This window comes from Lethenteron reissneri, chromosome 67, assembly GCF_015708825.2.
Source record: "Lethenteron reissneri isolate LAM-NWPU_2019-01 chromosome 67, ASM1570882v1, whole genome shotgun sequence".
NCBI classification, from domain to species: domain Eukaryota; kingdom Metazoa; phylum Chordata; class Hyperoartia; order Petromyzontiformes; family Petromyzontidae; genus Lethenteron; species Lethenteron reissneri.
In genome coordinates this window covers 3,787,363-3,801,591 of record NC_083845.1, presented here as the reverse complement: position 1 = coordinate 3,801,591, position 14,229 = coordinate 3,787,363, and the positions used below count along the sequence as shown (strand labels likewise).

At 54.9% G+C, this 14,229-nt stretch overlaps 1 protein-coding gene across 1 annotated transcript in view; it reads left to right on the top strand.

The window, feature by feature from the left end:
• Positions 1-13,899, top strand: part of LOC133360107 (glutamate rich 3-like) — a 35,889-nt gene extending 21,990 nt beyond the window's left edge. Inside the window, exons 3-12 of the mRNA XM_061578692.1 lie at positions 2,016-2,141; positions 2,997-3,068; positions 4,061-4,225; positions 5,268-5,444; positions 5,782-6,258; positions 7,242-7,464; positions 7,928-8,111; positions 9,293-9,444; positions 10,069-10,125; positions 13,691-13,899. Of these exons, the coding sequence (XP_061434676.1) occupies positions 2,016-2,141; positions 2,997-3,068; positions 4,061-4,225; positions 5,268-5,444; positions 5,782-6,258; positions 7,242-7,464; positions 7,928-8,111; positions 9,293-9,444; positions 10,069-10,125; positions 13,691-13,899 (1,842 nt within the window). The remainder of the gene's footprint in view (positions 1-2,015; positions 2,142-2,996; positions 3,069-4,060; positions 4,226-5,267; positions 5,445-5,781; positions 6,259-7,241; positions 7,465-7,927; positions 8,112-9,292; positions 9,445-10,068; positions 10,126-13,690) is intronic.
• The last annotated feature ends 330 nt before the right edge of the window (positions 13,900-14,229 follow it).

Sequence of the window (14,229 nt, the reverse complement as noted above, 5' to 3'; positions counted from 1 at the left end):
TCCAAAAAGTGTTGCGGCCTGCACGAATCGGCAAGGCGGTGGAACTAGAGCGGAGCCAGAGCCCCCTTAGACTCCAAGTTAACACAGCCCCAGTCACTACCCTTGTCGCTAACACCACCCCAATCACTATCTCTATCTATAACACCACCCCAATCACTACCCCTGTCTATAACACTACCCCAATCACTATCTCTATCTATAACACTGCCCCAAACACTACCCCTGTCCATAACACCACCCCAGTCACTACCCCTGTCCCGAACACTACCACAGTCACTACCCCATCCATAACATAACCCCAATCACTACCCCTGCCTCTAACACTCCCTAATCAATACCCCATCCATAACATAACCCCATTCACTACCCCTGTCCCTAACACACCCCAATCACTACCCCTGCCTCTAACACCACCCTAATCACTACCCCTGTCCATAACACTACCCCAATAACTACCCCTGTCCCTAACACTACCCCAATCACTACCCCTGTCCATAACACTAATCCAATCAATACCCCATCCATACCATAACCCCAATAACTACCCTGTCCATAACACTACCCCAATCGCTACTCCTGTCCATAACACTACCCCAATCACTACCCCTGTCCATAACACTACCCCAATCACTACCCCTGCCTCTAACACTCCCCAATCACTACCCCTGTCCCTAACACTACCCCAATCACTATCCCGATCCATAACACTACTCCAATCACTATCCCTATCCATAATATGCGCCCAATCACTACCCCTATACAGATCACGACCCCAATTACTACCCCTACCTCGAACACTACACCCTAACCCAAAGACTACTATCGGCTATCCATACCCCTACCGTGTGGGTGTAGATCACTGCTGTAGATCACTATATCACTACCCCTAACACTTTCTCCACCCCCACCACTTCCCCAAACCCTAACACTACCCCTACCCCTAACACTACACCTACCCCTAACACTTCCCCTACCCCCAACACTACCACTACCCCTAACACTACCCCTACCCCTAACACTCCTACGGCTGTCCCCTACCCCTGCCGCGTGTCTGTAGATCACTACCCCTAACACTACCACTACCCTACCACTACCCCTACTCTAACACTTCCTCTACCCCCAACACTACACCTACCCCTAACACTACCCCACCCCCAACACGACCCCTACCCCTAACACTCCTACGGCTGTCCGTTACCCATGCCGCGTGTCTGTAGATCACTACCCTTAACACTACCACTACCCCTACCCTAACATTACCCTACCCCTAACACTCCTACGGCTGTCCATTATCCCTGCCGCGTGTCTGTAGATCACTACCCCTACCACTACCCCTAACACTACCCCACCTTCAACACGACCCCTACCCCTAACACTCCTACGGCTGTCCCCTACCCCTGTCGCGTGTCTGTAGATCACTACCCCTAACACTACCCCTACCCCCAACACTACCACTACCCTAACACTCCTACGGCTGTCCATTATCCCTGCCGCGTGTCTGTAGATCACTACCCCTACCACTACCCCTAACACGACCACTACCCTAACACTACCCCTACCCCTAACACTACCACTACCCCTAACACTACCACTACCCCTAACACTACCACTACCCCTAACACTACCACTACCCTAACACTACCCCTACCCCTAACACTCCCACTACCCCTAACACTACCCCTACCCCTAACACTACCCTACCCCTAACACGACCCCTACCCCTAACACTACCACTACCCCTAACACTACCACTACCCCTAACACTACCCCTACCGCTAACACTCCTACGGCTGCCCCCTACCCCTAACACTACCCCTAGCCCCAACACTACCACTATCCCTAACACTACCCCTACCCCTAACACTACCCCTAACACTTCCTCTACCCCATACACTACCCCTAACACGACCACTACCCTAACACGACCCCTACCCCTAACACTACCCCCACCCCTAACACGACCCCTACCGCTAACACTCCCACGGCTGCCCCCTACCCCTGCCACGTGTCTGTAGATCACGCGCGATGGGCGCCTCGTGTCGGAGAAGGAGCACCGGCAGCGCCTGTGTCGTCACGAGCAGCGCGACTGCGTCCACACGCTCCTCGCCCACACCGTGCTCAGCAAGGCCCTGGACGTCGAGGTGACCCGGGTTCGACTCCGAGCCCCAGAGGGGTGCCACGTGGTGGTTTTGGGGGTTCCTTGCCGGGGGGGGGGGGCCGTGGCAAGCGCGCCGAGGTGAAAAGCGGTGACTCCGGCTCAGCAGGGGCGGCGATGATGATGACGACGATGAGAATGATATGCAACGTTGGGCGAACGTCGAGCGAATACGCGGACGGGCTGTCTGCTTGTTTACGTCATTACTTCGTCAGCTCCAGCGGGCTCGGTGCGGGTTGAGTGTTCTGAGTGTATTTGATGTGTTACACTGATGATGATGGTGGTGATGATGGTGGTGGTTCCGTTTGGCCGGTTGCCCGGCTACTTTCCACATGGACTCACATGTAGAGCCATAAGACTTACCTAGAGACCCATAGGCTCACACAGACTGGAAGGTATGATGAAACAGGATTTCTCAAGTACACGATAGCAATTTGATGGTCTCTGCCTGCTCACCGGCCTACAGCCATGCACAGAGTTTGCGTTAATTTCATGTGATGATCTCGCGCATTTAGCCAGCGACCCGACTATGCTACAATGGAGATCCGTGGTGACGTCACCAATAACAGTGCCGGCAGAAATTTGAACCGGTCCCGGGAAATTTGAACCGGTCCCGGGCCCTCCCCGTTAGGAGCACCCTGGTGCAGTGTGTCGTAAACATCAGTGCTGAGGAGACAAAGGCGGCCGGGCGTAGTCCTGGCTACCCCACCCACACGTCTGCCATAGTGCTGGGCCTTCAATAGGTGCTGTGCTGCTCGCTATTAACATCACTTGCCCCAAGCAGTCTGTTGAAAGCTAACCGAGGCCGGGTCTCTTTGTCTTTGTCTGTGTGTCCGAGCAGCGACTCCGGCAGGTGGAGATCGTGAGGAAGCTGCAGGAAATCAGCTGCCGGGAGAGGGTGCTTCGTGTGCGGGTCTGGTCTCCTCCTCCTCCTCCTCCTCCATCCACCTCCATCCTCCTCAACCCTCCTCCATACATGTCTAAGCTTTCTTCCTCCGCAATCTAGCTCCACCATCACCCTCCACCATCCACCTCCACCTTAACCCTCCACCATCCACGTTGACCCACCACCTCCACCATCCACCTCCATAGAAACCTTCCACCATCCATCTTGACCCACCACCTCCACCACACTCCATCCACATTAACCCTCCACCATCCATCTTGCCCCACCACCTCCACCACACTCCATCCACCTTAACCCTCCACCATCCATCTTGATCCACCACCTCCACCATCCACCTTAACCCTCCACCATCCATCTTGACCCACCACCTCCACCATCCACCTTAACCCACCATCTCTACTTTAACCCTCCACCACCCTCCATCCAACTTAACCCTAAAACCACTATTCACCTCTACCTCGACCCTCCACCATCCACCTTGACCCTCCACCAACCTCTATCCACCTCGACCCTCCACCATCCACCGGGTGCATCTGCGCGATGACGCCATCACCCCCCCTCCCCCCGGCCCCCAACTCTTCACCCCGGCCATGTATCCCACGCAAATGCGCGGGCGGTGCTTGAATATTAAAATAATACGTGTTCACACCCGGCCTAGGGTGGGGCATTAATGAGTCTGCCAGTCGCGGGCGATGATCGTCGCTTTGGGGAATTCCGATAGAGAATGGAAGCAGGGTAACGATAGTGGCTAGCGAGTCATTTCGCTCGGTACATTTCCGATTTTTGGGAAAGAAAAAAATCATATGTGTTCCTCTCGTCGTCATCGTCGTCATCGTCGTCCTCGTCATCATCTTCGTTGTGGTTGCCATCATCGTCGTCATCATATATCGTCACAATCATCATTGTCATCTTCACCACGATCGTCATCATTGTCATCATCATCGTCCTCATATCAACATCATCATCGTCATCATCGTCGTCGTTGTCGTCGGTCGCAGGTGGAGCACGCGGTACGAGGCGTCGACGGCATCGTCCACATTGCGGTGCCCCCCCAGCGAGCAACGGCGCGTCTCGGCAGGGGCGGCCTGCGCCACCACCACCGGGCAACCCTCTCCGACGGCGCAGCCGAGCGCAGTCGCTCCGCCTCTCCCTCTCCACCGCCGGTAGCGCTCCCGTCGCCATGGCGTTCCGCCTTCCCAGTGTGTCCTGATTTGGGCAGAAACCACGCGGAATCGCCCTCCCCCCCCGACCCCCCCAGTATACACGGGCTTGGAAAAATGCACGTGATTTTACCATTAATTCTGCCACAGATCTACTGTGGCCTGCGTCACGGCCAACGCGCTCTGCATGGGGTGCGGAGCGCGCGTGCGGCTGCACTCGGCCGTTTTATGCGGCGTCGACAATCGAGGGCACGGCACGTTTGTTGAACGCGTTGGCAAAGTGAAATGTTGTCGAAGGGATGGATGGGCGAATGGTCGAGGTTCATGGTTGAAATCGAGCGAGCAGGCCCTGGTTATCACTGCGTGTGAGTGTGTATTGTGGGGAGCAGCGGCTATGAACCCAGCAAACCAAGTTCGATTTCCGCACACGGTCAACACCAGCGACGATTATCTGAGCCGGTCCTGGGCCTCCCCTAGGTTGATTCAGCCGCAAATGAGGACCTGGTGTGGTGTGTAAACGTCGTCACTAGGGAGTCGAAAGCAGTCGGGCGTGGTGCTGCTCACCCACCCCTTTGTGTGCTGTTCCGGCCTTCATAGGTGCTCGCTAACAGCACTTGCCCCAACATTCTGTTCAGGTTATATGGGGGATCTTTGCCTAACGGTAGTATTAGTACTGCTACCACTCGCCATTCGCTTCACTCGCAGCGGAAGGGCAAAAGATCCCTCGAATTGGTTCCCAAAAATTAAAAATATTGACCACCGCACAGCGGCATTCGTCACCATCTACTGGCAGCAGACTGAAGTCCCAGGGTCACTCTTTGCAAACGACAATCTATCCTGGCCTCTTGAGTTACTCACAAAAATCAGCATGACTCTTGAACTCACTCACTCACCTGCTCGCTAACTCACCCACACATTCACAGACTCACCAACTCACCAAATCATTCGCTCAACCACTCACCCACTCACTGACTGGTTACACAAACACACTCGAGACTCCTCAGGCAGCTGGCAAACCCCCATCGCAAATTCTTCTCTGCCCTAGGACAACATGCGGCAGCGCCCGCGTGCGGCCCGCTTACCAAGGAGGAGCTTGATGTCACGGCCCCTCTCAGCCCCAGAGCCAGACCCGAGCCTGAGGCCTGGGCAGGGGTACAGGCCCTCGACCACAAAGCAAGGCCCGGTGATGTCTGACAGCAGCGATGGAAGGAGGCATCAGAAGGTAAAAGGGGGCTTCGGAATCATCATCAGCCATGGTCCTCCCACTGCTGGATGAAGGCCCCCAAAAGCTGCCGCCACCGCCTTACCGTTCTGATAATGCAACATTTAACTCGGATCCATCGCCTCCCATCCTTGGCTGCCTCTACGTAATTATTCTTGATCCTCGGCCACCGTCCATTCTGGCCATGACGCATCCTTTGCCCAAGCCACACTCACTTTTCTTAACAGTTTGGATGATGTCATTAACCTGTGTATGTGTTGTCTAATCCACATGTTAGACTAACAAATTATATTTTTCTTGCGGGATGTCTTTCGTTCGTTGGTGGGGGGGCATGCAGCACGCCTGGGCCCCCCAAGGCCCCGTCGCCCGCGTGCACCCCCGCGACATCTCTCCCTACAAACTCCCGCTGCTGCCGCCGACACAGGGCAGCCGAGCGGGCAGCGCCGGTACGGCCCAGCCTACGTCGCCGCCTCCTGCGCGGGCTCGCGGGGCCCGATCGGCCGGGCCCACAAGGCACGCCCGCCATTTTGGTGGTGGCGGATGTGGCCATTTTGTTTGTGGCGGCGGCCATGATGGTGTCGATGGCAGCGACCATTTTGTTGGTGGTGGAGGTGGCCATGTTGGTGGTGGAGGTGGCCATGTCGGTGGTGGAGGTGGCCATGTTGGTGTTGCTGGTGACGGCGGCCATGTTGGTGGTGCTGGTGGAGGTGGCCATGTTGGTGGCGGAGGTGAAGGGTCGTTGCGCAGGCGGGGTCGGAGGTTGATGAGATCCACAACGGCGCCCAACCGAGCCAACTGGTCCCCTGGCAATCAGGTAAAGAAAATCACAGTTATTTTGTGTGGAATTCATTCGTTAATTAGTGCTTAATTTACACGTTTTCGTGCAATTGTAGAGGTTTTAATCTTGATTTGAAGCTTTCATGACTGCAGGAATCCATACTCTTTGGTTCTTTCGGTAAAGTCACGTGGGTATAAAATGAAATAAATCACGATGTTTCGGGAGGAACACAATCATCCGTCATCTACTTTCTCACCTGATGACGGACACTTGCGTTGCGCCCAAAACGTCGTGATTCATTTTATTTTATACATACGTGATTTTACCGAAAGAACCAGAGAGTATGTAGAGGTTTTGTTTGGAATTTAATAGCACGCTTAGCTCCTTCTAAATCGCGGCTTCCAACTATTCCAGTCCCATCCTCATGTCGTGAAGCTTTCGTAGAAAATCTGGATTTTCCCTTTACTTTAAAATTACCTGGCCTCGTCCTCAACCACAATGCAGGCAAAGGGCGGAGTTGTCTGAGTAGTGGGCGAAGCAACTCAAGTAGTAGGTGGGGCTACCTGAGTAGTGGGTCAGGGCTACTTAATGAGTGGGCGGGCTACCTGAGTAGTGGGGAGGGGCTACCTGGGTCGTGGGCGGGGCTACCTGAGTTGTGGGGAGAGGCTACCTGAGTAGTGGGTCGGGGCTACCTGGGTCGTGGGCGGGGCTACCTGAGTTGTGGGGAGGGGCTAGCTGAGTAGTGGATCGGGGCTAGCTGAGTAGTAGGCGGGGCTAGCTCAGTAGTGGGTCGGGGCTACCTGAGTAGTGGGGCAGGGTTACTTAATGAGTGGGCGGGGCTACCTGAGTAGTGGGGAGGGGCTGGCTAATGGAGGGAGGGGCTGTCCTGGTCGAGCCTCCTAAAAATGTTATGGCCTTTTCGTGAAGCCGACGAAAATAAACTGGACCTGCCATCGCCATCACGAAGGTATCATCGCTGATCGCCATCAACCGCCATCGCCTCCCGCACACACCCTCAGGGGGACGCTTGCGCCGGTGGGTCTCCGTGCCCCCGGCCGCCCCCCGGGAGACCGTGGGTGACCCGTAGCAGCCCCCCGGCTCGCGTCGGCGGCGCCGTGGTGGGGGTGCGCTACCTGGGGGGCTCGTGCTACGCGGAGCGCGACGGGAGCGAGGTGCGCATCTTCCAGCAGCACTGCGGCGGGGAGAACCTCTGCGTCTACGACGGGACGCTGCGCCCCGGCGGTGAGACGCCGCATCACATCAGAAACACACCGTGGTCTTGGGCCGTACGTAGCCGACCGTACTAATCGGAGGTGCGGGGGAAGGACAACAAACTCCACAAGACCACGGGGATAACATGCAAAGAACAAAAATATACAGCAGGCAGTATCCGGGTCGGAGTCGAACCCCTAACCTCCTGTATACCAGGCGAGGTAGTTAACATCTCGTCACAGTGACCATGATGAGAGAGAGACGCAAACTCCAAATATACAGCAGGCATCGTCAGGGTCGGGATCGAACCCACGACCTCCTGCATACAAGTCGAGGTAGTTAACGTCTGGCCTCCGTGACACCATCAATGTTGTGGACATGATCCCCCCCGCCACCCCGTCTTTCCCCCCAACCCCCTTCCCCCCCCCCACCCCCTTACCTTCTACCCCCCCACCACCCCCTTCCCCCCCCCCGGACCCGCTGCGTCTCACAGACGAGTTCGAGTTCGAGTCACGGCGCCACGCGGGCTTTCCGTTCAGCCTCACCGTGTTTGTGGGCGGCGTGCCCCACGCCCGCGTCAGCGCCTGCTGCGAGCACCGCCACCGCCGCGGCGCCCGCCTCGGAGCCGGCGCCCTCTTCACCTTCACCGGCGCGCGCGGAGGAGCGCCGTGCTACCGGTGAGCGGCCGGGATGTTGACTCCCTCGCCTGGTGTACAGGAGGTCGTGTGCTCGATGTCGACGTTCTCGAAGCCTTGCTGTGTATTTTGAGTTTGCGTCTCTCTCTCTCTCTCTCATCATCATCACAGTGGTGAGATGTTGACTCCCTCGCCTGGTGTACAGGAGGTCGTGTGCTCGATCTCGACGTTCTCGAAGCCTTGCTGTATATTTTGAGTTTGCGTCTATCTCTCTCATGATCATCATCATCACAGTGGTGAGATGTTGACTCCCTCGCCTGGTATACAGGAGATCGTGTGCTCGATCTCGACGTTCTCGAAGCCTTGCTGTGTATTTTGAGTTTGCGTCTCTCTCTCTCTCATCATCATCACAGTGGTGAGATGTTGACTCCCTCGCCTGGCGTGCGCTGGGGGCGTAGAACGCGGGTGGAAGAGTAGGCCAATGTTACCTTCTTGGGGGGAGCTGTTTAGAGCTGCCACGTGAATAGCAGTGGAGTGAACAAGCGTTCGGGAATACTCGCAGCCGCGGGGGGAGTCCATCATCGCTTGATCCGTCAACCCTTAGGTCTAAGTCAGCGATTCGTGGAGATGCGCCGTGACCAAAAAAATTGTATTTCAGACCCATAGATGCAGACACAGACCCATAGATGTACATAGATACTCATAGACTTACAAAGAGATCCATAGACTCACATAGACATCCATAGATCTACACAGAGACCCCTATACGTAAAAAGAGACTCAAAGACCTGCACAGAGATCCATAGATGTACATAGAGACCCATAGATCTACACGGAGCCCCATAGACCTTCATACAGAACCACAGACCTAAACAGAGACCCAAAGACTCACATAGACTGAGCTGTCATTACAACAGCGAATAACAATATCAATTAGCACATAACAGCGTCAATTTTCACGTAACAACATTAATTAGCATATAACGACATTAATTAGCATACAACAGCTTAGATGAGCACATAACAGCATTAATGAGCACATAACAGCATAAATTATCACGTAACAGCATTGATTGCTAATTATATATTTCCTATGACAGACGACGCATGTTGGAGGGTGTCGTACCTAAATCGTTGACACACACACACACACACGTGCGCGCGCGTATACGTTTGTTTAAATCGACGAATCCAATAAAGTTTGCGTCGCGTGTCCGTTCCAGGTGCGTCATCGCACGCTCGAGAGCGCGGAAGCCAACAGCCCGGCGACCGGAGGAGGCGGAGGAGGTGGAGGAGGTGAAGGAGGTGGAGGAGGCGGAGGATGGAACGAAATCTGAGGAGCGAAACGAATCTCAGGGGGAGCGCGCGGAGGGAGGTGAGGCAGGGACGGGAAGAGCATCCGCTCGGAGTCATCCCCCACCCCGCAGAGCCTACACAGGCTGTCTGTGCAAGTGCTATTTGCAAGTCGCGCCTACGAAGGCCGGCACGGCAACACATGGCGGGGGGGCTGGTGGGTGGGCTGGACAGCACCGTGCCCTGGACACAAACGCATGCACACACACGCACACACACACACGCGCACATAAACACAAACGCACGCACACACGCGCACACACACACAAACACAAACGCATGCACACACACGCACACACACACAAACACAAATGCACGCGCACACACACACGCACGCGCACACACGCGTGCACAGACACGCACGCGCACACACACACGCGCGCGCACATACACACACGCGTGCACACATGCACCGCAAATCACCGCACAACATAATTACCATCGCTCGAACTTTGTGTCGGGCTAATTATCTTAAGATATATTTACATATAAGATTTTTTATTTTATTTCAACGAACGTCCGCTTCGCGCGATTTCACGCCCTCATCGTTCACCTTGAACGTGACCCCCCCGCCCCCCCTTGCCCCCCCACCCCCCCCTGCCCCCTCCGCCCCCCCGGCCCCCCCGGCCCCCCCCGCAACCCTCAGGTGACTACGCCGGCGACAGCGGAGGGGACGGCGGAGGCGATGGATCGACACACAGCGGTCGATCCAGCATCGACAAACATCGCTCCTCTCGCCCTGCCTCCTCCTCGTCGTCGTCGTCCTCCTCGTCCTCCTCGTCGTCCTCGTCGTCGTCACCACGCCGCACCTCCTCCGTGCGCGGTGAGAATGGCGGACGGGAAAAGTTTGATTAATCGGGCGGCAGGGCAGTGGCGGTCTTCGTCTCGCTAGGGAGACAAAGGCGGCCGAGCGTGGTGCTGGCCTCCCACTCCCCTCGTGTGCCGTGCCGGCCTTCACAGGTGCTCGCTAATAGCACTTTGCCCCAACAGTGTGTTAAGGCTACACGGAGGATCTTTGTCTTTGTGGTGGTGGTGGTGGCGGTGCAGCGGTGATGGTCGCGCCTCGCAACATCGAAGGGACCTGGGTTCGATTCCCTCACTCTGGCACCTCTCCGTGTGGAGTTCGTGTGTTCTCCCCCTGCTTTACAGAGTGAGTGTGAGCGTGTGTCAATGTGTGCATGTGTGAGTGTGAGCGTGTGTGAGTGTGGGAGTGTGAGCGTGTGAGCGTGTGTGTCTGTGTGCGTGTGTGCGTGTGGGAGTGTGAGCATGTGTGAGTGTGAGCGTGTGTGAGTGTGAGCGTGTGTGAGCGTGTGTGAGTGTGAGCATGTAGGAGTGTGAGCTTGTGGGAGTATGAGCGTGTGTGAGTGTGTGCGTGTGGGAGTGTGAGCGTGTGTGAGTGTGTGTGAGTGTGTGTGAGCGTGTGTGAGTGTGAGCATGTGCGAGTGTGAGCGTGTGGGAGTGTGAACGTGTGTGAGTGTGAGCGTGCGGGAGTGTGAGCGTGTGTCAATGTGAGCGTGTGTGAGTGTGTGTGTGAGCGTGTGTGAGTGTGTGTGTGAGCAAGTGTGAGCGTGTGTGTGAGCGTGTGTGAGTGTGAGCGTGTGGGAGTGTGAGCGTGTGTGAGTGTGTGTGAGTATGAGCGTGTGGGAGTGTGAGCGTGTGTGAGTGTGAGCGTGTGGGAGTGTGAGCATTTGGAAGTGTGAGCGTATGTGTGTGTGAGTGTGTGCGAGTGTGAGCGTGTGTGAGTGTGTGTGAGTGAGTGTGAGCGTGTGTGAGTGTCCTCTCTAACAGTACTTGCCCCAACAGTCTGTTGAAGGCTACACGGGGGACCTTTGTCTGTGTGGTGGAGTGGTGATCCGACTTTGATTCCCGCTCATGGCCAACACCAGCGACGATTGTCTGCACCGGTCCGTGGCCTCCACTAGATCAACTCAGCCTCAAATGAGCACCTGGTGCGGTGTGTAAACGTCGCTGCCAAGGAAACCCACATGGCCTTTCCAAATCCCACTGGAACCCGCGCGGTGAAGTATGGTCAAATAATCCCCACAACCGCTGCCACCAACGCTGCCACCACCACCACGATACAATAAACAACCCAGCACCTCTGTGTGAGTCTGTGGGTCTCTGTGTGAGACTGTGGGTCTCTAAATGGGTCTATGGGACTCTACGTGAGTCCGTAAATCTCTGTATGAGTCTATTGGACTCTATGTGAGTCTGTGGGTCTCTGTGTGAGTCTATGAGTATGTGAGTCAATGGATCTCTATGTGAGTCGATGAGTCTCTATGTAAGTCTACGGGTCTCCATGTGAGTTTATGGGTTTTTAATGTGAGTCTATGGGACTCTATAGGAGTCTATGGGACTCTATGTGAGTCTATGGGTCTCTATGTGAGTCTATGGGTCTCAATGTAAGTATATGGGTCTCTATGTGAGTCTATGGGTCTCTATGTGAGTCTATGGGTCTCTATGTGAGTCTATGGGTCTCTATGTGAGTCTATGGGTCTCTATGTAAGTCTATGGGTCTCTATGTCAGTCTATGGGTCTCTATGTGAGTCTATGGGTCTCTATATGAGTCTATGGGACTCTATGTGAGTCTATGGGTCTCTATGTAAGTCTATGGGTCTCCATTTGAGTCTATGGGACCCTGTGTGAGTCTATGGGTCTCTATGTGAGTCTATGGGTCTCTATATGAGTCTATGGGACTCTATGTGAGTCTATGGGTCTCTGTGTGAGTCTATGGGTCTCTATGTGAGTCTATGGGTCTCTATGGGAGTCTATGGGTCTCTATGTGTGGTTGGAACCTGGAGTGGAACCCACGCTCTCATCGCCTTTCTGACCTCTGCCTCTCCAGGCCTCCGAGAGACGCAGCTCCTGCATTTCAATTCGATCGTCGCTATTATTATGCCAACACTAATGGAAGCCTTTCCTTTCTTTGTTGTTGAAATCCTTCAGATGCGACTCCTTGCTAACGAGGGCGCCTTTCAAGGCACGCCGCTCTCCGCTCGCTCATACGGCCAGCGGAGCTCTCAATTAGCTCTCTCTGTCACGTGACCCGCGCATGTGGCAGCGTAACGCATTGCAATAAACTGCAAATTTGCCATGTGGGTACTTTCCAGACTGTACACCATGCAAAAATTATGAAAATACACTTTTTTTGGGAGGGGGGGGGGAGCTCAATAATGCATAGATTTTTTGCACGGCAAGTGAGCTGTGACGGTCAAATCTGTCACGTGACCCGCGCATGTGGTAGCGTAACGCATTGTGGTGTAGCGGTTAGCGCGCCGCGCTACGAACCCGGCGACCCGAGTTTGATTCCCGCTCACGGCCACCACCGGTGACGATTATTTGAACCGGTCCTGGGCCTCCCCTAGGTCGACTCAGCCTCAAAACGAGTAACTGCTGTGGTGTGTGAACATCGCCACTGGGGAGACAAAGGCGGCCGGGCGTGGTAAATCCAAGTCCCGGGCGAAGCCGGGTAGTAGAGCTAGTCCGATATAAAAGCTGAGCATCAGGGTACATCAGAATTTCCCTTCCCCCCAACCACCCTTTAACCCCCCTCCCCCCTTCCTCGCCCCCCCCCCCCCCACACCCCCCACCAGTGTTGAGCCATCATCGGATAAAGAGGGGGCATGGGATTGCTCACAGCGAATGTGCCCCCGCCCCCCCTCCGAATCTTGTTCGAGATGTCCAGGGCTTGAGCAGGGCGAGCCTGGCTCCACTGAGATCTCTTCCTTCTTCTTCATGTGACACTTTGGTACACACACAGAGACCGTCCCGAGGAAGTTGATATCACAGAGCTACGTCTGAGATCCCTTCTGCAAGTGACACTCTGGTACACACACACAGAGACCGTCCCGAGGAAGTTGATTTCACAGAGCTACGTCTGAGACCCATTCCTTTTTCTTCAAGTGACACTTTGGTACACACACAGAGACCGTCCCGAGGAAGTTGAAATGGCAGAGCTACGTCTGCGATCCATTCATTCTTCTTCAAGGGACACTCCGGTACACATACACAGAGACCGTCCCGAGGAAGTTGATATGACAGAGCTACATCTGAGATCCCTTCTGGAAGTGACACTTTGGTGCACCACGTAGCACGAGGGGAGCAAACTCCTCACTCTCTCGGCCATATCCGAGATCAAATGCTCGTCACGTGACGGCCAAACTGACGCTCGGGATTTTCGGAGCCTGAAATTTCAGCAAAGATGAAACGCGAAACGCGATTGATTGTGACGGGGAGCGGGGTGTGTTTTTGTTGTTTTCTATTTGCAGCAGCCAGCCACGATGCCATCGTCATCCCGCGCGATGAGGTGAAAGCCGCCCCGTCGGACGATGAGTCCGTGAAGGAAGAGGAGGAGGACAAGGGGAGGTTGGAGATCGAGGAGGAGAAAGAGGTGGAGGAGGTGGAGGAGGTGGAGGACCACGATGCCAAGAAGAACGATGAGAGCTCATTGAGCGATGATAAGAGCTCAGGTGGGTGAAGAGGTGGAGACTTCACGCCTCTTCATCGTGATCCTCTCTGCCATCAGCTTCATTGTCACCGCCATTTTGTTTGCATGTTCACCACATGTATGTGTGGTTCATGCAGACATGATTCATAGGCAAAGGTTTCAGTTTGGTGTTTTAACATCTTATATTGTCAGAAAGGGTCAAAACCTATCCTTATATTCATTGTCTTCGTTGACATCATCGCAGACATCAGAATAATTGCTTGCATCATCGTCGTCGTCGTCTGTGTAAGCTCGGTGAACGTTATTATTATCATCGCTCGTATCGAGTCACCACAGGCAGGGGCAGCTGCCACTGGGGGT